This window comes from Sarcophilus harrisii, chromosome 2 (genome assembly GCF_902635505.1).
Source record: "Sarcophilus harrisii chromosome 2, mSarHar1.11, whole genome shotgun sequence".
Classification (NCBI taxonomy): domain Eukaryota; kingdom Metazoa; phylum Chordata; class Mammalia; order Dasyuromorphia; family Dasyuridae; genus Sarcophilus; species Sarcophilus harrisii.
Window position 1 is genome coordinate 420,810,354 of NC_045427.1, and position 26,961 is coordinate 420,837,314.

At 40.9% G+C, this 26,961-nt stretch overlaps 1 protein-coding gene across 6 annotated transcripts in view; it reads left to right on the forward strand.

Moving 5' to 3' along the window:
* ZNF341 (zinc finger protein 341) overlaps positions 1–26,961 on the forward strand; it is a 35,790-nt gene that overhangs the window by 2,044 nt on the left and 6,785 nt on the right. For 3 of the 6 annotated variants that reach the window (XM_031953865.1, XM_031953867.1, XM_031953868.1), the window contains exons 2-14: positions 9,841–9,951; positions 12,421–12,608; positions 15,078–15,242; positions 17,207–17,467; positions 18,697–18,892; positions 19,807–19,891; positions 20,271–20,461; positions 21,006–21,196; positions 21,595–21,803; positions 23,940–24,036; positions 25,356–25,488; positions 25,996–26,107; positions 26,781–26,851. In XM_031953865.1, the coding sequence (XP_031809725.1) occupies positions 9,841–9,951; positions 12,421–12,608; positions 15,078–15,242; positions 17,207–17,467; positions 18,697–18,892; positions 19,807–19,891; positions 20,271–20,461; positions 21,006–21,196; positions 21,595–21,803; positions 23,940–24,036; positions 25,356–25,488; positions 25,996–26,107; positions 26,781–26,851 (2,010 nt within the window). Of the gene's footprint in view, positions 1–9,840; positions 9,952–12,420; positions 12,609–15,077; positions 15,243–16,885; positions 16,928–17,206; positions 17,468–18,696; positions 18,893–19,806; positions 19,892–20,270; positions 20,462–21,005; positions 21,197–21,594; positions 21,804–23,939; positions 24,037–25,355; positions 25,489–25,995; positions 26,108–26,780; positions 26,852–26,961 lie in introns of those variants that run through there. The other 3 variants (XM_031953866.1, XM_031953869.1, XM_031953870.1) reach the window with 3 other exon arrangements.

A 26,961-nucleotide genomic window follows, 5' to 3' on the forward strand; every position in this document is an offset into this window, starting at 1 on the left:
ACACAAATAAGGATAAGAAAAGAATAGTAAATAAAACAGGGGGAAAGCCAATAAACATTTTGCTGTTTTGGGAGGATTTAATAAGTAAATAAATAAAGTAAGACTAAAAGTTTGATTATTTTCAACTTATTAGTAAAGCACAAGTTTGCCAATAAAAAGGACATTAGCTTCTCAAGCAAAGCTAACATCTCAAATGAGAGGGGCAATTCTCTTTTATGGTTTGGGGGAGCACAGAAAATAGGAAAGGTCACATCAAAAATGGAAGAAAATAGGATTGAATGGAAATTAGAAATGAACAACTACCCCTCTTTCTCTCCTGGGAATAAGAAATGTTTATTGTTTTGAGTCCAGCTGCATCTACAATGACAAATAGCAAACCAGACTTCTTTAAGGAATAACAAACCAGCCATACTTGAAGGCTAGTTTGGAAGTGTAAAAATGCTAGATCAGACTCCTGGTGTCTACCTGACTCTTTCAAGGGTAACAGAGTTTCTTGACACAAGAATAGAATGGTGATTAGCAAGAGAATTGGATTTCTAAATTTGACTACATAGGACAGCTGAATTTCTGAACTAATTTCAGAGACAAATATGACTCAGACAGTTACAGGACAACTTAATCAACTGTAAATGGGATCGATCAAAAATCAATCAATTTTTTCAGTGCCTGCTATAAGTGACAGGGATACAAAGAAAGACAAAAGACTTGCTCTTAAGGCACTCACGGTCTCATAGAAAAGGCAACATGCTAACAACTTTATACAAATAAAATATATACAGGATAAACTAAAGATAATCTCAAAGGTAAAAGAAATAAAGAGGACTAGAAAATCTTTCTTGCAGAAGGCGGAACTTCAGCTGAAACTTGAAATTAGGAGGAGGAGATGAAAAGAATCCTAGACCTGCAAGATAGCCATGCTCAGTCTGGAGATAGAATGTTCTGTGTGAGGAATAGCCAGGAGGCCTGTGTCACTGGATCATAGAATACTTGGAGGAGAATAAGAGGTTAGGTGACTGGAAAGGTAGGAAGGGGTCAGGTTATAAAAAGGCTTTAAAAGTCAAATGAAACAATTTTATATTGGATCCCAGGAGTGATAGGGAGCCACAAGAGTTTAATTGAATCGAGGTAGGTGACATGGTCATACCTATCCTTAAGGAATTTCAGTTTGATTACTGAGTAGAAAGTGGACTGCATTTGGAAGAGACTTGGCAGAAGGGCCAACCAGGAAGCTATTGCAGTAGTCCAAGCTTGCAGTAAATAAGGGCATTCGCTATGGTGTGTGAAGTGTCGAGAAGAAAAGAAGACATGCGTGAGAGATGTTTTGAAGATAGATATGACAAGACTTAACAACTGATTGGATGAGGGGAGTGAGAGAGAATGGGGAGTCAAGGATGACACCTAAGTTTTGAACAGGAGTGATTGGATGGTGGTACTTTGTGTAATAGTAATGAAGTTAGCAACAGAGTATTTGATGTAGAAAAGGAGTGAGTCTTGTTTTGGACATGTTGAGTTTAAGCTATCTACTCTGTATCCATTTTGAGATATCTAATAGGTAGTTGGAGATACAAGATCAGAGGTCAGGAAAGAGGTTAAGGATAGACAAATAGATCTGAGGATCATCTGCATAGAGGTAATTTAATTTTTGAGAGCTGGTGAGTTGTTAAATGAAATAGTATAAAGAAAGAGAAGAGGGCCCAGGACAGAGCCTTGAGGGACCTTCACTGTTAAATGATGAGATCTGGATGAAGAGCCAACAAAGACTGAACCATTATCACAATCACCTAGAGACAAGAGAGTATCAAGGTGAAAATGGTGATGGATATGTCAAAGACTAAAGAAAGGTCACAAAGGATGAAGATTGAGAAAATCTCAACAAATAAGAGATTGTTGGTAACTATGGAGAGAGCAGTTTTGTCTGCCCAGGCTCACACAGCTAGGGCATACCTGAGATGGGATTTAAAGTTCCGGTTTTCCCAACTGGGGCCCAGTGCTCCATCCACTGAGCTATCTAGCTGTCCCCTAAACAATTATGCATCCTTTAAAAATCCAACTACTCCATTAGGAAGCTTTCCTTGATTCCTTTCCCTCTTATAAATAACTAACTCCCGACCCTCTTGCAATTCTTTGTTTTATATCTTTCTAATGTAATAAACTTAATTTTGTCCTTGCCTCCTTTCAGAGTCTATTTTAGGCTCTAAGCTATAAGTAAGTACTTAGGATAAGATGTTTGCTGAATGAATACAAGTGCTAGGAGAAATTTTCTTTATTAAAGTTTTTAATTGTTATCTTTTCTTTTTATTTCATTTTCTTGTATACTCCTCCCTCCCATCCTCAGAGAGATATCTTTTATAACAAAAAATAGAGAAAAAAAGGCAGTTCAGCAACACTAACACACATTAAGTCTTGAAGTATATGGTTTTCCCATCATCTATAATCCCACCACCACTTCAGACAAGGGAGGAGATTTTCTTCCCTCTTCTTGGGGTCTAGGCTTGATCATCATAATTATACAATATTGGGAATTTTTGTATGTTCCATCCACTTAAATTATTATAGTAAATGTATAGCTTGTTTTCTTGGTTCTTATTTAACTTTATATGAGTTCATGTGAGTTCCCATACTTCTCTTTATTCAAATTTATTTTTTCTTATGGCACAATAAAATTCCATTACATTTATGTACCATGATTTGTCTCTCCATTCCTTAATTGATTGTTGATAGTTCCTTGATGTGCCAATAAATACTACAAGAAATATTTTGGTATTTGTGAGATATTTCTATCTTAGACTTTTTTTTAGTATATGTACCTTCTTGTGGTCATTTTCATCTTTGATCTTTGGAATGGTTGAACAAATTGACTAGTCCAAAACCAATTTGTTGATGTCCCTGTCTTTCCATAGTCCCAGCACTGGCTATTTCTATATTTTGGTCAACTTTTCTAATTTATTGAGTTGAAGGTGAAACCTCAAAGTTATATTGATTTACATTTATTTTAGTGAATGGGAACAATTTTTCATGTGCTTATTTATAGCTTGCAGTTGTTTTCTTAAGACCTATTTATTTATATTGTCTACTTAACTATTGGGAAGCTAGAATACATTTTAGGAGAGGCAGATCATTTTTTTTCCTTAATAGCTTTTTATTTTCAAAATATATGCAAAGATAGTTTTTCAACATTCACCTTTGTAATTACCTTGTGTTCCAAATTTTTTCTCTCTCCCTTCTCCTATTCCTTCTCCTAGATGGCAAATAATCCTATATATGTTAAACACGTGCAATTCTCCTATATATATTTCCACAACTATCATACTGCATAAGAAAAATCAGATCAAAAAGGAAAAATGAGAAAGAAAAAAAAAGCAAGCAAACAAAATGAAAATACTATGTTATGGTCCACATTCACTTTTCATAGCCCTCTTTCTGAAAGTAGGTAGCTTTCTCCATTACAAGTCTATTGGAATTGTCCTGAATCACCTCATTGTTGTAAAGAGCCACATCTATCAGAACTGATCACCGCACAGCATGTTGCTGTGTACAATATTCTTTTGGTTTTATTCACTTTACTTAGTATAAGTTCATGCAAGTCTCTCCAGGTCTTTCTGAAGTCATCCAAGACAGATCATTTTTTCTTGGGTAGGGATTATTTATGAACTAGGAGATAACTAATTGGTATTGAAGAAAACGAAAGAACTTCAGGTCAGCAAGAATTATTAACATCTCATTGTGTGCTGAGTATTTCATAAATCTGATAGAGACAGAAATGAAATAGCCTTTGCTGTCAATGAATTCATAGTCTACTGGGATCTCAATAGATTTAGAGGGACCCAGTGATGACAGGGGCAAAGTCAAACATAAAAGGTAGAAATATTTATCCTAGTTGCCCTTTTCCTTCTCCCGTTTCCTCCAGTGCCTAGTATAGCATAATATATGTAGCAATAATGATAGTAATGAAAACTTATATTTATGTTTTATTATTGGCTTATAGACTTCCACTAAATTCCAGACTCCTGTGATGTGGAGTTGTCTCTGGGTTTTCTAAAGCTACGCTGTTGGAGCACAAGTTGCAGCAGGCGTATTAAAGCTAGAAAGACTCCAGATGTGTGCCCAGTGTTATTTTCTGATGATCATTCTAGTTCTTTTCTGGAAGGCTTATCACCACAAGGTTGATTACCAGGTGATGAATTTTATTGGCCTTAGTAGCTCTTGAAAGCCCTCTACTAAGGCATGAAATGATTGTAAACTATGTCAGAGGAAGAACCCATGTAGGTCACCCCTACCGCCCTTAAATAGCTATAGAGAGCTGAGTCTTAAGCATGAGTTAGAGCAAGTGTGGTATCTGAAAAGCATTTATTGAGGTACTATCCTAACTCCTTCCTTTACAAAAAAAGACTCCTTATTCCCCTTCCTCCCTTCTCCCCAAAAAAGGTACCCTGCTCTCAAATGACTCATTCTAGTAGTGGAGACACACACAAACAACTATACAGAGTAAATGGAAGGTAATCTCAAGGCACTAGTAGTGGAGGAGACTAGGAAAAGCCTCTTGTAGAAGTGGAATCTAAGCTGAGTATTAAAGGAACTAGGAAAGCCAAAAGAACAGAGATAAGGGAAAACTTTACAGGTATATTGGATTTCCGGTGAAAAGGCATGGAGTCTAGAGATAAAATATTGCATGTAAGGGATGGTAATTGGGCCAGTATAGCTAGATATGGAATATATGGAAAGCACTAGAACACAGGACTAGGAAGGTAGGAAGTGGATAGGTTAGGAGAGTCTTTAAAAGTCAAATGGATCTCCCTGAGCAACAAGAAAACTGTTTGGTTCTGCACACATATATTGTATCCAAGATCTACTGTAATCTATTTAACATGTATAGGACTGCTTGCCATCTTTTACCTTCTAAATCCAATTCTCCCTGAGCAACAAGAAAACTGTTTGGTTCTGCACACATATATTGTATCCAAGATCTACTGTAATCTATTTAACATGTATAGGACTGCTTGCCATCTTTGGGGAGAGGGCGGAGGGAGGGAGGGAGGGGAAAAATCGGAACAGAAGTGAGTGCAAGGGATAATGTTGTAAAAAATTACCCTGGCATAGGTTCTGTCAATAAAAAGTTATTTAATAAAAAAAAAAAAAAGTCAAATGGAATTGGGGCAGCTAGATGGCACCATGGATAGAGCACCAGCCCTGACTTCAGGAGGACTTGAGGTCAAATCTGACCTCAGACACTTAACACTTCCTAGCTGTGTGACCCTGGGCAAGTCTCTTAACCCCAATTGCCTCAGCAAAAAAAAAAAGCCAAGCAGAATTTTGTATTTGATCTTGGAGGTAATAGGGAGCCATTGAAAAGTTTATTTCATAGGGTGGGGGTGACATGGTCATGACCATCTTCCATATTTTAAAAAAGTATATTTGTTTTTGTTTTGATTTTTATTTTTGAATCACCTTGATTGCCAAAGATATGTTTCCCCATTTTCTCCCCAGAAAGCTATCCTTTATAACAATTTAAAAAAAAAAGATAAGAGAAGACACTTTTCTTCACTTTCTTTGTAATAGTGAAGGGTCATTAGTGTGTTTGGGTCCACTTCAAATTTGCTATCCAATCTCAATTAGACTTTCCATGTAGCAAGGTAATCACTGGACTCTTCCCAAATCAATTCATTAGTTCATTTTCTGCAGCAGCTTTCCAAAATCTCACCTCTGCTGAAGCCATTGCCTCAATTCCCCAAAAACATGGAGGGCACTACATGAGACATTCTTCCCCTTTCCTTCATATCCCATCAGTCAGATATCTTCTCCCATTATCTTCCCATTTGCTATAGTCATATATAAAGAAATGACTCCTTTCTTCATCAGGACCATTCTACATGCATCTTTTGTCCCTCTCCCTCCTGTCTTTTCCAACAGTTTGCCCACATTTTCATTTCTCTTCTCTCTTCAATCTTGTCCTGTCTTCTGATTCTTTCCTTGCTACCTATGAATATGCCTGTATCTCTCCTATCTTTTTCTGGAACTTCTCTTGAACCTACAATCCCCACTAGCTATTACTCTATAGCAGGGATCCTTAAACTTTTTAAATAGGGGGCCAGTTCACTGTCCCTCAGGCTGTTGGAGGGCCCGACTATAGTAAAAAAAAAAAACAACAACTTTGTTTTGTGGGCCTTTAAATAAACTTCATAGCCCTGGGGGGGGGGGAGGGGGAATCGTCCTCAGCTGCCACATCTGGCTCGCGGGCATAGTTTGAGGACCCCTGCTATAGCTTCTCTTCAGCTAAACTTCTTGAGAAAGAAATCTACCCCAGTTGTCTCCACTTCTTTCACTTTCTTCCAAACCCTTTATAGTCTTATTTTCAGTCTCATTCAACTAAAATTGCTCTCTCCAACATTACTGGGCATCATTTTGTTGCCACATTTAGTGTTTTTTTCTCTTAGTCCTTATGTTTCTTCATTTCTCTACAATCTTTAGCACCACTGATCACCTTCTTCTCCTATATTTTTTCTTCTCTCTAGGTTTTTTATGACTGTTCTCTCCTGGTTCTCATTTTACTTATTTCACTGTTTCTTCTCAGTCTCTTTGCTGCTTTTTTATCCTTGTGATGTCCACTAGCTGTGTGACCCTGGGCAAGTCTCTAAACCCCAATTGTCTCAGCAAAAAAAAAAAAGAAAAAAAAAAACTATGGATGACCCTCACATCTGAGCACTCTTCTCTTTTCCTCTCTATTCTTTAACTTAGTGATCACAAGAGTTCCTATTGGTTCAATTTTTATCTCTTTGAAAGTGATTCTCAGATTTATATGTCCAGCCTTAATTTCCCTCCTGTGCTACAGTCTTGAATTACTAACTGCCTTTTGGACATCTTGAACTGAATGGCCTGCAGACCTCTTAAACTCATTATATCCAAAACTGAACTCATTATATCTCTGTGTGCAATGTACCCCCACCCCCCCAATCCTCTTGTCTCCCCCAACATCTCGGTTACTTTAAGGATACCACTCTTCTACTCACTCAAGGCTACAGGCTTGATGTTATTCTCTCCTTACTCTCCTTACTCCTTTATTTAGCCTGTGTCATAATCAAGATAAGTAGCCCTAACTTTTATAGGACCATGAAGGGGAAGGAAATAAACATTTATATAACATCCTCTGTGTCAGGCTTGTGTGGGAAAAGGTGAAGAACTTACAAATTCTAAAGTAGATCAAGCCTTATAGGCCTCAGTTTCAACTTCTCCAGAGTCACATGATTTTAGATAAGGCCTGAACTACGAGGCCAAAGAAGCTGTATATCACCTTGTCTACTACATTCCACTGACCAACTAGGGAAACAGTAGATTTATGTGGCCAATCACAACATATAGAGGGTGGGATTTTGGAGGTTCTTTGTCTGAAATGTATAAAAGCTGTAAGCATTTTCAAGGCTCTGGCCCTATCCTGCTGTGAAATTTTGCTTGCAGACCAGGATGGGGTCAGCTTCTCGAGATTCTAATAAATAATTCTGCTTTCTATGAGTGATCTCTGTAGTAGTCAATTTGGGTAGGTCTTTTTGTCTCAAACAGGCTCTGTGCTAAGTACTTTACAAATATTATCTCATTTGATCCTCAAAACAACCTTAGGAGAGTGGCATTTATTATCCCCATTTTATTATTGAAGAAATAGGCAACCAGAGATGAAGTGTCTGGGTCCAGATTTGAACCTCAAGTCTTCTTGATTCCAGGCCCAGAGCTGGATCTATTGCACCAACCCTGGTTGATGTTTTGTGTTATATGTGACAGTGCTGTGCTTGAGAGCCATAGAAAGTGGATTCCCAGGTCTGGGACTACTTCTGTCTGCTTATCAGTTTTAGTGTCTTTGGACTAACCTTAAACATCAAGATTTTTGCTTTTGAAACTAGACCAGTGAGACAAAGCTGGGGAAGTCAGCTTGAATGAGTTATGGCTAGAGGGATATTTTAGCCCAGTTTCAGGCATCTTAGAGATGACTTTAGCTTCCTGAAACTTTGTAGAGGTGTTGTGCTGAATGAAACATAAGATCTGTACAGTCCCCAAGTTGTGGGCAAGAAGAAAGCTTGCTTTTTGAGGGAAAACTTAACCATAAATTCAAATCATACCTAACAGTTTAAAAAAAGGTGTGCAGACAAGGAAAGACTTGTATATAGTGCCCTCTTAATCCATAAAAGAGAGCTATTCCTGAGTCCAGGAATAAAACTCTGAGCCCCTGAGGGCATGCATGATTAACTACTGGGGAAGGGTTTGTATGGGAGGGGGAACAGTTGTTCCTTTTGGGGAGAAGTTTTGGCTATGCATATTTTTTAAAATTATTACTAGCTTTTGTTTTTTATGTGATTTTAAAGTACCCAAAAATTCTCCCCTACTTCAGCCCCTTTCCCAAGAGCCATCCCTTATAACAAAGAATAAAAAAATAAAAATATGGGGTGGAGAAGAATATCAAACTAATTATATTAACCAAATCTAGCAGTATGTGTACTGTTCCACACCAATTGGTCCTCACTTTTGAAAAGAAAGAAGAAAAAGTTTCTCCTTTCTTCCCTGGGGCCAGATTTTATCATTGTAATTACAGTGTTCATTTCTATTTACATTGTAATGATTTTATATATACACACACACATATATATGTATATGTATACATATATACATATATATTATTCCCTTTTTGTTTACTTTATTTTCCATAAATTCATGATTTCTTCATATTTCCCTCTATTCTTTTAAAAAAATTATTCTGAATTTAACAAAGTGCAAAGAAAATAAGCATTTCTGTCTATACAGTAGAACAGAGAAAATTGTATATAGAACCACAAAGCTCCATTCAGTATAACTTTCTTTGAAAGCCCTACAGCTTTCAAAGTTGTCCTGCTTATCTGTGCTTTTTTTTTTGGCCTTCCCCCTGTTTTTTCTGCATTTTGGGGAATGGGAGTGGAGATGGGATAGTGCATCACCCTATTTTTCCCAGACTGCTTGCTAGTGGTCCAATTAGGCAGCATGGTGACCTTCTGCTCCTAGGAGCTCATTAATGCTGAATTTAGTGTGGGATAGCTGATGAGCTTTTATACTATTGTAGCACAGAGCTCTGAAGCTCAAGAATACCACCAGCCTCAACCTCCCCAGTTGCAGGGATTCCTGGCCTGTATAGTCACATCCAGCTCTTTCAGCATTAAAAAAAAAAAAAAAAAAAAAAAAAGTTTCAAGGACAATTTTTTCACTACCTTTTTTTTTTTTTTTTTTTTTTTTTTTTTTTTTTTTTTTTTTTTGCTGCTCTATGTGTATCCCTTCCTTGATCCCACTCCCTTCACTAAGGAGAAAAAGAAGAAAAATAAATAAAGTTTACATAGTTTACCTGTAGTCTAGTGAAACAAATTCTAATAAATATATGTCAAAAGTGTATTTGAATTTTGAGCCTATCACTTCTCTTTCAAGAAGTGGGCAGCATGCTTCATTATCATTTTTCTGGAATCATAGCTAGTGATTGCACTGATCAGAGTTTCTTAAGTCTTTTAAAGCTACTTTATGAAGTTGTTTGTAAATTATTGTGTAAATTATTCTCCAGGTTTTGTTCATTCCATTAAGCACTAGTATTTCCATGCATTCTTAATATTTATCATCTTTTGTAGCATAATATTCCGCTATATTCATGTATCCAGTTTGTTTAGTCCTTAGTCTACTTTGCTTACAATGCTTTCCTGTTATAAAGTGCTACAATAAACATTTCTTGATATATGTGAAACCTTTATGTCCTTGATCTCCTTGGAGAATAATACATGCTTAGCAGGGGAGCCAAAGGATATGAACTGTGTAGGTTTTCTAAATAGCTGTATTTTTCTCTTTTAGGAATAGATAACCAGACTGTCCTGGCAGTTCAGTCACTGTGGGATGGACAAGGGACAGTTCCTGACCCAACTGCTCAAAATGTCAACACTCCTACCACCATCCAATCCTTAGGTGAGTCTTTTGAGGGTGAAAGACATCCCCACAAAGTTAGGGACCCCAGGCCAGTGTCACAGGTATGGTGAAAGGATTCGCACTCACGTTGTCTCCAAGTTAAGGGGCAAAGATTTATTACACTGTCAACCTCGGGCTAAGTTCCAAAAAGGATTAGCAAGAAGATAAATGTATAAGAAAAGAACAGAGGGATCTGGTGCTTCATGTCATGGATATGCTAATCTTATTATGCCTCTCAATATTGAATTTTATGGTTTGGAGTTGGAAATGGAAGCGTACCTTACCATTTGTCTCAGAAACACTTATTACAGACCAGTGGATTGGTATCTGGCAGCCAGTGTTATCTATGGCACTATAGCATTGTCAAACCCTGAGGCCTCAGGGCTATTGCCACATTTCCCTTAGAAGCTGGATCCCATCAGGTCCTCAGATCTAACATCAACTACTCTTCTTATGGGGGAACATCAGGCAAAAAAAAATTCATAACAGTTCTGTTCAACAAGCGATTTATTTCAGCTAAAGTATCTTTTATACAAGGAATCATGCTGGTTGTTAGGGGTACAAAGATAAAGTGAAAAACAATTCCTGCCCTCAAAGAGTTTATGTATTATTTGGGGAAAACAGAAAGGAAGCTGGAGGAGGGATTGAGCGCTCACAGAGGGACCAGAAAAGGCTTCCTGGACGAGGGAGCATTTTAGTTCAGCTTTGAAAGGAGCTAAGGATTGTAAGGGGCAGATATGGGAGGGACTGCATATGCAAAAGCATGGAGGTAGAAATGGAGCACCAATTATGGAAAACAGAAATGAGTCCAGTTCTCCTGGAGAGTGTGTGAAAGATAGCCCAATAAGCCTCAAAAGATAGGCTAGAATCACACTCTAGAGCGGTCTAAATTTCAAGCGATAGAATTTGTTTCTTCATAAAAGCAAGAGGGAACCACTGACAATTCTTGAATAGGGAAATGCTATAATCAGATTTGTGCTTTAGCAGGGCTATTTTAGCAGCTGAGTGGAGACTAGAAAGAAGAGATCAGTTATGTCTTAGTAAAGCTTTTCAAACTTTCACCATCTACACACTATTATCTAGAAGAGAGCCTACTACCCCACCCTTTCCCCACCAGGTTTTCATCCTTTCCCCCTACCACACTTTCCAGGAATTCCCTTTTCTTCAATTCTTCACCAATCTATAGGTTGGCTTTGGTGGTTTTTTGTTTGTTTGTTTTTTAATTTAGATTCCAGAGTGGCTTTCAGGGTCACTTAATGCTGAAAAAATAGGATCTGTATAAAATGATAGAACAAGTATTACTATTACACATTAAAAATGTCCTACCCATAAAGCCCTTATCTTCTTAGGGCCCCTATGATATGTGGATAGGCCAGACATTTCTTTCCATCTTTCATACAGGGAATCAAAAATTCAGAAAGGACAAAAGGCTTTCTAAACATCAAAAATAAAGTCACTGGGAGAGCTGAAACCAAAATATCCATCTCTGTGAACATTGCTTTAAATTCTAACTTTGCTACTTAACTACCCATGTGGACAAGTCATACTCCAAGCGCACCCCTGCTTTAGTTTCTTCATTATAAATTGAAATTATAAATTATAATTATAAATTATAAATCCCTGAGGCCTCCATCTAGCTCATAACATTGTGATTGAATGAACTTCAAGACCAGTGATCTTGAATACACTGTTTGCAGATGTTGGGTCTTTTGACATTTGGCTTTATTATTGTTCCAGCCAGAGGTGAGTTTTACCTCTTATGAACTCTCAGCATTTTATTCATCACTCTCTTATAGCACCTATGTTTTATTTTGTATTATAGTCATCTGTGTACATGTCTTATATACCCAACTAGATTATGAATTTCAAAATGTTTTACCTGAGACTTTGTAACCCTCACCATATAATCTAGGAAAGGGCCTCCTAGAGTACAATAACTTCCTGTGGCATTTTATTTTCTGTAACTCGTTTATACACTTATCATTTCATATTATGTATTACTTTATGTGTGTTCTTTAATAATGGAGACTATATCCTATCTAAATTTTGTTTCTTACTTTTGTATCCAGAATAGGTACTCTGTATACAGCAATCATTTAATAAGTGTTTGTTGCATTATATTTTTTCAGTTCCTTGTTTATTGTAGGTATTTAATTGATTATATATGTACCTATATCTATTATATCATGTTATATGATTTTATATACACACACACACATTAAACTCAAGTGATTCACATGTATTTATATTATTCCTTAGCACCTAGCATATAACTCCATTTACTGGTTGTGCTAAGTAACTGTTAAATCTGGTGATGCTCATTTGACCTACTTGATTATAGACATGGAATACAAGGCTCTTCTGAAGTCAGATATTAGCCTTGGTCTTTTTTTCTGCCATTTTCTCTGATAAGGTTTTCCCCACTTTCCTTTATTCTTTGTTACTGTCCCCTTCCTGTTTGACTTATAGATGATGAAGATGTCTTTCTCTGTGGGAAGTGTAAAAAGCAATTCAACTCATTACCAGCATTCATGACCCACAAGCGGGAGCAGTGTCAGGGGAGCGCCCCTGCACTGGCTGCTGTCTCCCTGGCCACCAATAGCATCTATGCGCCCTCTGTCACATCTGTGCAACAGGCTCCGCCAGCCAATCGCCAGGTAACTGTGAGCAGTGTGGGGCTTCTTTAGAATCAGGGATGAAGCTGTGGAAAGATTGAGTATAATTAGAAAGGGTTGGAAGAGGAGGGCTCCTTCTCAGAATTCAGGCCTAAATGGCAAAATTTTCAAGGGATTAAGCCTCTGCAATCCTTTCTGGTTCACTATTCTAAAAGTATAAACATATATATAGTGGCATATTTCTGTGCGATCCTGTTGGGAAGTCCAGATATTCTCACTAGAGTAAAATAGGACAAAAAGATCCAGGGAAGGTTTCTCCAGGTTATTTCCTGGGCATGTTAATTCTATTTCCTATCTCTTGTCATAATCAAAGAAAAGTAAGCTTTATGTGTGTGTATGTGCGCAAAAAGTTTCTGAATGCCAGTAAAAAAGAATACAGGAAAGTGTTTAAGGAAACAACTGTAATACTAAGATAGTTATTAGTAACTTAACCTCATTCCCCAAAACCCTGGATTGACTTCAGTGTTCTTTCTCCAAGTACAGTTTCTAGGTTGTGGGCAATTGATTTTTCTGGATTAATATGTTACAAATACAAGCTAACCATTCAGGTGGAAATCCTGACAGTGGCTATATCTTCATATTGCTGCTGGACCACGGTTTAAAATTTTGCCTTAAGAGGACTTCTCAGATTCACCAAGAAGTGGAGATTTTTTTTAGTATGATCAGTGCCCTAAATCAGTTTCATTTTTATTTTTCATTCAGCTTGGCTTTTTCTCTGGATTCTTACTGCAATATTAGCATTACTATATTTGGGTTGGCAAGCTGCAAAGAAAGATTTCAGCTTCATGAAAAATTTAGAGAACCTATGTCTTTGTTTGTATTTTGATCCCAATTAAAGTCAATTGTGTCTTTTAAATTTTTTCTCCCTTGTTTAAAGAACAGAAATTCCTCAGTTGTTTGATCGGACATTAAGTTCAGCTGAGTGGATTATGATCCCAGAAAAGGATAGTTTTATAAGCAGAAGTAATTGTGCTTGCTTTTTTTCAGTACAGGAAGTAAACTGATTTATATTTAACTCTATAGAAAAAATATAGACGTTAGGTGGTCTTGTGGGTAAAATTCTAAGCTGGAGACAGGATCTGAGTTCAAATGTTACCTCACACATTTAGTAGCTATGTAACCCTGGTCAAGTCACTTAACCTCAGTTTACCTCAGTTTTCTCAACTATAAAATAGGGATGAAAGCAGAACCTACCTCCTAGAGTTGTTGTGAGGTTCAAATGAGATAATATTTATAAAGTATTTAGCGCAGTGCCTGGCACATGGTGGGGGCTGTACAAGTGTCAGCTAGTATTATTATTACCATTATTAATTATATTCTTACTTCCCTTTGAGGGAATGGAACTTCTTAGACAGCAAGAAGGGATAATTGAATCTGTATGTGATGGAGTATTAACATAAATTATATATTAATAATGACCTCTGTTGTACAGAGTCCTAAATTTAGTTTATTGTTTTGTTTTGTTTTAATGAAAATAGAGATTAGTATCTCTGGAGGATTATAAATATCTCCCTCAGGAAAAAAAATTGGAGCACAGGGTTTTGGGAAGGTGAATGTTGAAAACTACTTTTGCATGTATTTGGAAAAATAAAGTACCATTTTAAAATAAATAAATGTCTCCCTCAAGTACAGAGTTGATAAGAAGTTTTTCTGTTTTTTGCAGCGATTTAGCAAAACATAGAAAAGGAAAAGTGATTAAATTATGTTTTGTCATTTGGTTCTTTGTAACCTTCTGTCCCTTGCAGGCTCTTAGCTATCATGTATTGTTCTTATTTTGTCTGTGGAAAGCGTATACTATTGTGATGACGTGATGACATAGTGGTTAGAGTTGGTCCTTAGGTTAGAATGAGTAAGATTCAAATCCCACTTGCTTTCTATATTAAGTGCCTTTGTAAGGCCCTTAATTTAAAGTTAGATCTAAACAATTGGAAGAATATCAAGTGCTCATGGGTAGGGCAAGCTAATATAAAAATGACAACTCTACCTAGATTAATCTACTTATTCAGTGTCATACCAATCAAACTGCCAAGAAATTATCTTATTATAGAGCTAGAAAAAATAATAACAAAATTCCTCTCTAAGCCACTTAACTTACCTGGACCTTAATTTTCTAATCTGTAAAATGGAGGTGGTAGAGGGGTTTCCAATCTTTTTTTGGTCCTTATCTCCCTTGGCTTTCAATAAATCTTTTTGTTTACTATAACAAACTAGAGCTTACCATGGATGTGTATATAAGAAACAATATAAAGAGATTTTGCAAATTTGAAAATACTTCATAAAATCAGAACCAAGGAATATATGTTCTTCACCTGTGTTGCCTCTCTGCCAAGTGATCATTCTGAGCCAAGAGAAGTAAAAGATTCAGATCAGTTCAAAGAGGGGATTTTGGGTTTTCCAATATTAGAGATTTCTTCTTGTTTGACATCCAGTTCTCATCCCTGTTCCTTGCAGCAGATCTCTACATATATCACAGTGCCCCCATCCCCTCTGATCCAGACTTTGGTACAAGGGAACATTTTGGTGAGTGATGAAGTGCTGATGTCAGCTATGTCAGCCTTCACATCACTGGATCAGCCAATGCCCCCTGTACAGCCCCCTGTGCAGCCTCCCGTGCAGGTAAGAAGAATTCGTACCACCTTGAATAATAGAGTACAGTTTCTTCAGAAGATTAAATTTGTTTATAGACAAATTTGCATTTGTCATGATTCACTCTCTAACCTAGAAGCTGTCTGCTGTTTTTCAAAGATCTTGGTGAAAAATAATGATTTATTCTGATTTTTTTCCCCATATGAGTAATTCCTATAGAAGAAGTAAATTCTTCTATAATTCAGGCAGACTCTAGGTCCTTGAATTAGGGCCCCTCCTTGCAGCAATTTGAACTTCCTGTGTGAGTTTTAGGTGTTTTAAAATGAGGAGACTTATCAGTTTTAGTGCTTATGTTTGATATCAAAGATCTCTCTAAATGAGTAATTATGTGCCAACTCAGTTTCTACCGAAGGAAAGGGAAAAGGAGAAAATTCCCATATGAGATTTATACATCCAAATATATTTAAAATAATTTTTTTATTAATGCCTTCTGTTTTTACATTGCACAAATTTTTCCTGTATCCCTTTTTCTCTCCTTTCTGGAGAGTCACCCCTTATGACAAGGAATTGTTTTCAAATGAGAAGTATATTCTGCACAGTTGAGGCTTCAGGAATTGAATACTCCAGTTCTCCAAATCTGTGTACAAATTGAGTGATGGTATAACATCTCCCATTATGGCTTCCAAGAATTCCTTTTGTGTTTTGAAAAAAAAGTCCCTTCTGATGTTGGGGACATTCCATCTTAGGGATTCTAGAATAATAATTAGTGAGGAGCAAGATTATTATGTCTGAATTTGAACACTTTGGTGAGGGGAAGATGAGAATACTAGAATTGGAGTGACTCCCATCTATTCCAGATTGGCTAATAAGGAGGATCTGAAGGATCTTGCTTATGATCTCAGGTATTGTGGAGCAGTTTGGGCCTAGGCAGGCATTTATTTTCAAAGGTATGATTGAAGGGACAGGGACAGACTTTTGGCTGCCTTTAGGGCTGAAAGAAAGCAAGAAACAATGAAAACTATGCGACTATAAGGAAAGCAGCCAATTAATATGGGGCATGCACTTCCCAGAGAGTCCTACCTCTAAATTGCTAGTCCATCACCAGAGAATGGCTTTGGTCTTTGAAGATGAAGTAAAGAACCTCTGATGGAAGTGCTTAGAGCTTTGTCTTTTGGGGATTTCACACATAGACTTGCTAATTTAGATTCTCTAGGGGAGAGGGGAATTCACAAAGTTCACAAAGATCCTAATGTAGGAAGAAAAGTCTCAGTAATTAGTACAGCTGTATATAAATGTGTGTATGCATGTATGTATTCTTTAGCAAGCAAGATCAATTCCTTTGCATTCCAAAAAGAATTGCAGTTAGAAAATTCTAAGAAGCAAACACATCCTTTCTGTCTTATATGTAACATAAGAAGGTCATAGCTATCATAAATCAGATACTATAAAATGAATAAACAGTTATAGTGTAAAGGGTCCTGCCACATTCCTTAACAAAGGCAGCCATTGGTGAAAGAGATGGTTGTTTCCCTGCCTGGAGTCATGAAGTCACACCCTGGGATGGAGCTTTGGGAACTCATAGCAGTGGTTTAGCCAGAAGGGAAAGTAGTAAAGCGCCATTTCTGTTTTGTGCACAAATCCAATTTTATTTCATGGTCTCCCTTTCAGCTTCTTCCTCTGAATCTATTCCCCAAATAACTCTGCTTTTCACACAGGTGGGTTTGGTTTCTGGGTTGGAAGAGACATGATATATGGGTTATCTTGTGAAGTCACTTAGATTCTCTGAACCTCAGTTTCCTCATCTGTAAAATGAGGGTGGTGGGAATGTTTTTGCCTTTGTAATAGGGTTCTTGTGAGCTTCAAATGGGCCATTTTATATAAAAGTACTTTATTAGCTGCAAAGTACTGAACCGATTTAAAATATTTTTCTGTTATGATGATATCCGGTCTTAATGCCCGGTTTCTTTATGATTTTCTTTTATCTCTTCTTCTAGAGCAGCCTGAGTATGCACTCAGGTCCAGGTTACCTCCCTCAGCCTCCACCCCCTCCACCGCCCCCTCCGCCGTTGGCCCCTCCTCCTCCCCCGCATCCCCCGCCCCCGCCTCCGCCTCCTCCACAGAACCTCGGGGCTCCTGGACGTCCCAGCACGGGGAGCAGTGGAGTAGTAGAGGTTTACAACGCCTCTGCCCCCCTGGCAGGAAGCAACGTGGTGGAGATCCAGGCTCTGGGCATGCAGCCCTACCCCCCCATGGAGGTAATGGCCCACCCCGGGGGAGGGGCCTGGAGGCCAGACCACACACTTCTCTAGGGGAAGGGGGGGATTGGGGGGAGGGCACAGCCAGAGGTTTCCTAGGGAAAGGGTCACGAGCCATGGATGCTGTCAGGGTCCTGGTTGGGAAGACAAAGTTGGGGAGACACTGCCGTTCTGATGAAAAGGTTCAAAAATAGGCTAGTAGTGGGAAGGCAGACAGCTTGGAAAGGCAGAACACAAGGGGAGTCAGGGAATCCCAAAGAGGCTCCAGTCTCTATTAGGCAGGTAGAAGAAGCAGTGATTCTCAAGGCTCAAGGCCCAAGACCCGAGTTCAAAAGCTGCCTCTGACCTGTGGAATCTTTCTCCCGTCATTTTCCCACCAGGAGCCCCAGTTTCCTTCTCTGTAAAATGAGAGGAGTCGGCTCAAAGAGGCTCTCAGGATCTTCCCTTCTCCACCCCTGTGGCCCTTGGGTAGTACCTGGCCTGACATGGGGGTAAATTTCTCTCTTTAAACTCTGCTTGGGCCTCTTGGGGGATAGGGGCTCACAGGGCAGGTTTGGCTTCCCCTGCTTCTCTAGGAGAGGCTGACATCTCTTGGATTTTAATTTGCTCTTTTCTGAAGCTCACACTTCCCTTTCTTATGGACCGGCCAGGATGGAGGTTGCCAGTGGCAGACGGACTGAGTAGGAGACATAAGATTGGGTTATCACTTGAGAGCTATAAGAGAGGGTGATCTGACTGAGTTTTCCCTCAGAATTATTAGATAGGAGAGATTCACTCAGGGTTTGAGAGGGGGGTGCAGACTAAGACAGGTAAAATAGATAAAGCATTTTACATTGTCATGTTATACAATGAGTTATATGCTGGGCTCTATGCGTAGACTAATAGAAAGATTCCTGAACTGGGAATGCTTTGGCTTGTTCCCATAACTAATTTTGTGGCTTTAGGTAAAATCATTTAACTTTTTTGAGCCTCAGATGAGATTCTGTTGAATAAAGAGTTTGATTTAGATGTCTCATAAAAAAGTATTTTAGAGCTGGAAGGGACCTTATCAATCATCTTATCTACATCCCTGAATTTTTCAGAGAAGATATTTGAGTCCCAAAGAAGAACAGGAACTCCCCAAAGTTGCTACAGTTCCACTATCTAACATTTCTAAATTTATAACTCTTCCTTCCTTGGTTTAGATGACTAAGAGTGGGGAGCTCTCCTTGATACCTTTGTGCTTTCAGGTTCCAAACCAGTGTGTGGAGAATCCTGTGTACCCCAGTCCCCCTGTATATAGCCCTGGGAAACAGGGCTTCAAACCCAAAGGACCGACCCCACCTGACCCCTTGACCAACTCCACCAGTGGTAATGTGGGTGCTTTCAATTCCCCTTCCACATTGAAGACACGGCGTCCCAAAAGTGATGGTGGACTTCAAGAAGGTAGGGTCCAGGTCCCTTTTCCCTGGCCAGTGGCCAAGAATCCCTGACATTGTTGAGTGTGCTGCCTAATTGCTGGGGCTACCTTTATAGGTCAGGAGCATTCAGGTTTTTCACTAGTGGGTCACATGATCAGAAATCTTGTGTGGACTGTATGAGTTTAATGATACAGTTGTGTTTGGCTTTTATTATAAGCTTAACACCTCAGAGCTGGGAGTCACCCATTGGTAGTGATCAGACTGTTAGACAGTAAGCATATATTAAACATTTACTATCCCAAAGAAAGGCAACCATAGTCCCTGCCCTAAGGAACTTACATCATGTAGAAGCGGCTGTGCAGATGGTTCCTATTGCTCCTCTCCTTCTGGTATATTTCTTTTTTGAATAAAAATCCTAGGTAGGACACACATGAGGTAGCCCTAGGACAGGGTCCTTAGCCTGGAGTCCATATAGTTAGGTTTTTCTTAAAAATCAGTTTTGATGGCTATATTTCAATATAGTATATTTCCTTTGTAATCCTATGCATTCAAAAACGTCATTCATTGAAGAGGTACATTGACTTTACTAAACTACCAAGAGGGTCCATGACACAAAAACGATTAAGTGCCCTCCCTTTGGAGCTTTTCTGTGGGAAAACTATAGGTTCAGCAGCAGAAATTGAGTGGGAAGAGGAAGTGGCTGTTTTTCAGAAGTTTTGCAAGTTGGGTTTCAGGGTCCCTTCATCGTCAGAGGGGAGTGAGAGATGTGCTTTCCCTTTTTGCCTTCATCATGCATGATGCCTCGGCTAGTGTAGCTGCTGCCATGGAGGTAAACTATGAGGAAAGCCCTACCCTTTGCTTCCCTCTTGTTCTAATTTCTCCTTATTCCTCCTCTGCTTTTTGTTTGTTTGTTTGTTTGCTTTTTGGTCTCTGTTATAGGGAAGCCCAAGTGCCAGAAACTCAAGTGTACCTACTGCAACAAAACCTTCACCAAGAACTTTGACCTGCAGCAACACATCCGAAGGTATCTGGGAGGGGAAGCTCAGGAATTATCTCTGAGGGTGCCTTCTACCACCTAGGACTGGGAGGCTGCAGCTTCCCCCAGCTTCCTCACTCTTTAGGAAGTGTTGACCGTGGCAGCGCCCTGGTGTCTTGTTCTTTGTTCCCTGGAGTACTGGGGCAAAATGGCAATGTCTCCAGAGCAGATAAGGCACCTTCTCTCTCCTTTATCCCCTCTAGGGCCCTTGGGGGGAGGAGGCGTATAGATGGCAAGAATTTAGCTTTTCTCTGTCCAAGGCCAGGGGGCTTGCTGGGAGTGTGACTTGAGCTCTCCCGGCTCCTGACAGAAGCCAGCACCTCTGCACAACTTGAGGATTGTGTGTCTGACTACTTTCTCCCTCCAGTCACACAGGGGAGAAACCCTTCCAGTGCATTGTCTGTGGCCGGGCCTTTGCACAGAAGTCAAATGTCAAGAAGCACATGCAGACCCACAAAGTGTGGCCACCAGGGCATGGGGGCACCATCTCTCGGAACTCAGTGACTGTCCAGGTTATGGCTCTGAACCCCACCCAGCAAGAGAATGAGGAAGACTCAGGTGTGGAGCTGAGGAACCTCGGGCCTGGGTGCTAGGACAGGGCAGGGGCCAGGGCTTGAGGAGTGGCCTTGGGCATGGCGGGGCCTTTGGGTGGCTCTGCTTCCTTCCCCCAAAGTCGTTAGCGTTCTATGTTGAGAGGATGACAAGAAAAGTGCCTCCTGTGTTTCCTCGAAGCAAACAAGTTGTTCTTTTTTGCAGAGTATTTCTTTGTGGTCCCTGGGGCTGGTTGGATCTCTTTCTCTCTTAGTCGGAACTTTGGGCTCAGGGATGCTTAGGCTTCCTGGTGGCTTGGAATTATTCAATTGGCAGGAAGGATGCAGCTCTTCCCATCCGGTCGCTTCTTGCCTAAAGACCAGATGGTAGAGCTAGACTTGCTGCCTGGTGCAGTTATTTAAGGGTTTCGTGTGAATGTTGTCTCTCTGAGGGAAGAGACTCGTTTTTCCTCCTTTGTCTCCCAGAATGCCCAGCATCATCCCAGGCACATTGCAAATGTTGACTGACTGAGTCCTCTCCCACCTGTTGTCCTGATTCCTTCTCTCTGCAGGGATCAGCCAGCCCCCCAGGAGTGTGCCCCAGCCTCAGGTCTTGGCTTCCACTGAGGAAAGCGAGGCAGGGAAACTGGACGCCAAGCAGGTGGTCCTCATTGACAGCTCTTACCAGTGTCAGTTCTGTCCAAACAAGTTCAGTACCTACTTCCAGCTCAAATCACACATGACCCAGCATAAGAACGAGCAGGTAGGCAGTCACTGGTCTGCTCCATCCTGACCCTCTTCCCAAGTCCTGCCTGGAAAAGGAACTCGGTGCTGAGACTAGTGGCCTTGGGATTATCTGGGAAGGGGGCAAATGTGGCCCTTGAGTGAGCCTGCCTGCTGGCCTACCGGAGGGCCATTGGTCTCCTCAGGAGAAGAAGGCCCCTGAGGCAACCTCAGGAGAAGGGCAGCCTGTGGGAATGAAGGCAGCTGGCTCAGGGCCCACTCCAAGCAGGTTTCTCTTCAGCCAGCCCACCACATATCCTTGTATGGTGGGAACTGAGTCCTAAGCCGTGGCTGATCTGACAGCAGGGGGTGGAAGGAGCAGGCTGCCCCTTCCCACTGCTTACCCTTTTCTCCCCACCTCCTGGGGCCTCCCTGCAGGTGTATAAGTGTGTCGTGAAGAGCTGTGCCCAGACGTTCCAGAAGCTAGATATGTTCCTGGAGCACATCAAGAGCCACCAGGAGGAACTGAGCTACCGGTGTCACCTGTGCAGCAAGGACTTCCCCTCCCTGTATGAGCTGGGTGTGCACCAGTACTCCCACAGCCTCCTGCCTCAGCACAGCCCTAAGAAGGATGTCACAGTCTACAAGTAATGTCAGGGCATCTCCAGATAGGGGCCACTAGTGCCTCCAGCAGACCCCAGGCAGGCAGGATAGAGTTTTTCTGAAGCTCAGAACCCATTCAGATCTTTAAATAGGTGCCAGGAGTCTGATAGATAGATTTATCTTCTTTTTCATCCCTGTGTTATCTTTTGGGATTGGTGAATACATAAGTTTCTAAATATTTGTGTTCTCATAGCATAGGTGACATCTGGAAAGGAACAGGGCTCTGACAGCCATGGATGAGGCTAGAATGTAAGTCATTTAGCAGGTGCTGCTAGTTCATGTTTCCAGCTGTGAGCTCTGACAGGACAACACATCCATGCCTAAAGATTTTTCTTTTTAACATATAATATGTCATCTGTCCCAAACCAGCTTTTTTTAAAATCAGTAACAATACCAGATTTTATTTAAAGTTTATAAAGCGCATCCTTCACAATAACTGTTTAAAAGATTGCAATAATCCTTATTTTATAAATAAATTAGGTGAAATGACCAGCCCATGGTCACATAGCTGACAAGTGGCAGAGGTGAAATTTGAATCTAGATCATATCCTCACCACAGACCTCGTCACATTACTATTCTGTCCCTACATTGCCTTTCATAATGTGCAGGATTTGTGTGGTCATCCAAGGATATTTGTTGGAAGGTTATTTGTTTCTAAATGTGAAACCTGAATTTTTAAGGCTGTTCCTCTTCATCTTTAGAAAATGATCTGAACCTCAGGACATGTTCTTGAGTTTTGAGTTCTCATTATAAATACCTTTTTGTCTTCCCTTTTTGGAGCTACAGAAACCTTAGTCCATTTTAAGTCTGATGTCCAAATATGTTTGGAAGAAAGCCCCTTTTGAGTTGAAGTCTCTCCTTTTGGCAGGAAAACATCTTTCTGTTAGCAGAGAGCTCTACTCCCACCTCTTGGTGTCCTGGGCAACCAAGCCTCTCCAGCTGGTCCAAAACATTTCTATTCTGGGTCTTCAATGGAATCACAGCCCCCCAAAGTTAGGAGGTGTCTTGGGACCACACTGTTTGAGCAGAGTTTAGAAAGAGCTTGGAAAAGAACAGGGCAGGAAAGGAAGTGTAATTTAGAATCCACCATGCCCTTCCTGTATTCCCTACAATGATCCTTGTTGGGAATCCAATTAAACCTTAGGAAGTGACTCCTATGTGCAGAAACTACGTTAGAGGCTTGGAATAAAGAATAAGAATGAAGCTTTCTTGTCTTGCAGGCATTTACAATTTAGCCAGGAACAACTGGATACAAAACTGATATCAGATAACAGGATATGAAGGCCTGAGGAGCTGGGGGAGCTGAAAAAATCTTGTGAAAAAAGTGGCCTCTTAGCCAAGACCTGATAGACTCAGTTATAAACGAGTTGTTTTTGGTGGAAGAATTTTTTGTACTGAAAAAAATTGAGTCTTCTTGACATATTAGTTCATCACTTTAAGGCATCTTTTACTTTATCTTATGAAAAATTGAACCATTTTCCCATTTGTTCTGGTTATTTTTTTCTGTGACAAATGGGAGAATGTGGGTCTATGGTCCTTTTTTACCCCTTCATCATTATAGTGATAAGCTGGCAGGAGGTGTTTTAAATCAAAGAACTGTGCTAATTGGTTGTAGGAATGAGGTAGGAATTTGAAAGGTTTAGGCCCAGCCAGTTGAGAAATCAGCATTAGTCAAGGAGAATTATTGCTAGGCCACATGACAGACACATTAGCAGGGTTCCTGGGAATAAGATGGAGGATTGCTCCAAGCATCCCTGTCCTCCATTCTTTTTTTTTTTTTTTTTTTAAATTTAATAGCCTTTTATTTACATGATATATACATGGGTAATTTAATTTTACAGCATTAACAATTGCCAAACCTCTTGTTCCAATTTTTCACCTCTTACCCCTCCCACCCCCTCCCCTAGATGGCAGGATGACCAGTAGATGTTAAATATATTAAAATATAAATTAGATACACAATAAGTATACCCGCCTGTCCTCCATTCTTAAGGTGCTGCTGTTCCTTGACAGGCTTCTGGGATAGTAAATAGTGAGTGGTCTGGCTTGAACTTTGCCTGTCCTGGGAGTATAGTTTCCAGTACTGTTATCTTTTCAAGTCTCCTTACTTCTCATTCAGGTGTATCAAATGTGTCAATAAATACTCTACCCCTGAAGCCCTGGAACACCATCTCCAGACAGCAACTCACAACTTCCCCTGTCCACACTGCCAGAAGGTGAGTATTCGTTTCCCCCCCAGGAAAGTACCAGGAAAGAGTGGGTGGCCCAGAAACTGGGATTTCCTTCCTTTTTTTTTCCTTCTTCCTTTCCTTCCTTCCTTTCCTTCTGTCTCGGTACATAGTGGGAGGTTGTCTGAGATGTCTCGGGTGAGGAGACAACACTCATTCCTTCACTACTGTAACCTTGGCCGTGGACGACTTTGGGACCTGAGCTGTGCCAGACCCAAATGGCCCACCCCAAGGATTGGGGCTCTGAATGCCTTACACAGTAGGGATTCTGAGGCACACCAGGTTGGAGTGACTTAGCTAAAATAATCCCCAGGGCCCTTGGTCAAGGGAGAGGCAGATCTGTTCTCTACTGTACCTCTTTCTTGCACCCCTGCCTCACTCCCAGTAGGATGTGGGATTTTTTGGTTGAGACTGTCATTACTTTGTTCTCTTCTTCCCCTGAGGGCTTAGGGCCATGGACAGTCAAGGGTCAGATGGCAGTTCTGTGACTTACTCATTCTCACAAAGAACATGAAAATCCTAAACTAAAATTTAGCAACTTACTCCTCTGTTTATAAATAAGGAAGTAAGAGGCTGGTCATGGGGACAGGCCACTCTCAGAGGCTTGACTGCTCTGTCCTGAGGTAGCTCAGGTAGCTCAGGGGAATTGGAACCCCCACTCTGGTTAGTAGCTCTTCTGTGTCTTTGTCTTGGTCCCCAAGTCCAGGATTGGGACTCTGGGGGGAGCTAGAACAGGGGGCCAGGTCAGCTGCAGTGCATTGGTTTGGCCCAGTTTTCCCAGAAGACTCTGCAATGGAGCCCTGAAGGGAAGGGAAAACTCCCTAGGTGGAAGGAAATGCTGATGGAATAAAGCATATATTTGGAGGCCTCACATGGGGGCATTCCCCTCTAGCCTTCAAAACATCTTCCATTGTGATTTTACAGAGGAGCTCATGCTGTGATGTTAAAAAATATGTAGATACCATGTCTTATTCATTGTACCCATCACAGGGCCTTGCACATAGTAGTCACTCAGCAAATATATGTTAGTGGATTGGTTTCCATGTTTTCTTTACAGTTTGCATTCTTGTTTTATCCTAGGAAAGGAATGCAGGGAGAAAGGGTGAGCAATGAAATTACAGTAGCTAGAGCTGATTTCTGCCTCCTTCTCTTAGGCTATAGAAGGGATATCTTCACTCCCCCAATAGGAAAATGTTCCTTAAATTAGCCTGGTAGGGAGAGCCCCAGGAACCAATTCATGGGCCTAGAGAATGGAGAAGGCAGGGGCTAGTGATCTTGGTCTCTGATGCTGCCTCCACTCTTCCCAGGTGTTCCCCTGCGAGCGGTACCTTCGACGTCATCTGCCCACTCATGGCAGTGGGGGCAAATTTAAGTGCCAGATATGTAAGAAGTTCTTCCGGAGGGAGCACTACCTCAAGCTGCATGCCCACATCCATTCTGGTAGGTAGAGGCAGCCACTTAGGGCCACTGCCAGGGGCCTTGTGTGCCCTTGGCATTGCTGGGGGCACCTACCTGTCACATCTCCTGTTTACTATCTCACAAACCTAATAAAGATCTCTTGACCTTAACTTCAAGGTTTCCCCTTTCCCCCCACACCATTTGCCTCTCTTCTTTCCCCAGTTTGGTCTAAACACCTTTCATCCCCTGATCCTGGAACTCCCCAGTGAGGAAATCCATCCACCAATACAGATCTCTACTTTAGAGTCTTGGAGATGTATGTTTAAATGCTTTCTCCCAGGTCATCCCCACTAGGAGTTGGAGGAGTGAGTCTCCCTGACTCTGAAGCCAGCTGGACCCCTTGCTGCTCCTCAGGCATGAGGATGGTAGGGATGCCATAGGCTTCTGTTCTTCCAGGCTTTTCAGTTGCTCTGGCACTCCCCACCTCCTGTATCAATCCCTTAGATGATTGACCCTGGTCATTTGGACCTTTGCTGTTTCCCCATACAGGTGAAAAGCCCTTTAAATGCTCTTTATGTGACTCGGCCTTTAATCGGAAGGATAAGTTGAAGCGACATATGTTGATCCACGAGCCAACCAAGAAATATACATGCCCCTTCTCGTATGTAGCATTGCTTTGGGGTAGGGGCCAGCTGAGGGTGGACTGAGGCTGGGAAGGTGGGGGAAGGTCTGCAGATCCCCTCAGGGCAGGTTTTAAGGAAAGATGCTGCTGGTTGCAGCATAAGGGGCAAAACAGAAAAGTACCAGTGCCTGGGGTCGGGGCTACACTTTTTCAGTTGGAAAGAATCTAGGTCTGGCTGTCTCCAAGTCCCATGCCTTCTTCAAGGTCTCACATATGTAAAATAAGGAGGTTGAACTAGAAGGATGATCTGTGTCAGATCCCTTCCTGCTCCAGCACCATATCTCTCTTAGGAGCTGAGGAAATGCGTTTGATGCCCAAACTCCTGAGTCTTGAGCCCTTTTTGTCCTGGCAATAGGAAAGTCTAACAGTCCTTGGGCACTTGCTCCTAGAAGCTAATAAACAGAAGCCCATCCTCTCTAAATAGGCATCCTCGTGGGTTAGACACAGGCCCTGCTCTGGGGAAGGCTCCAGGATGCAATGTTTTCCTTTTTCTCTCCTCGGGCTTTTATTCCTTGTTTACCTCATCTTTTATGCCCCAGTGAGCTGACGTGGGTGGGCTGCTTGCCAGGATAAGATGCCTCTTGGGGCATAAGAGGAGGGATTGGTCTGAGTGGCTCAGCTTCGCAGGCATAATAGGATTTGGTTGTCACAGGACGCATACAGGCTGCAGTAAGGAGTTCAATCGTCCAGACAAGTTGAAGGCTCATATCCTTTCCCATTCGGGTGAGTGACTCCTGGGGAAAGTGGAGTGCTGGGTGGTAGGAGAGGGCGGAAGCCTGACACAGAGGGTGCGTCCTTTCTTTCCCCTGATGGAAACATGCTTTTGCCCAAGG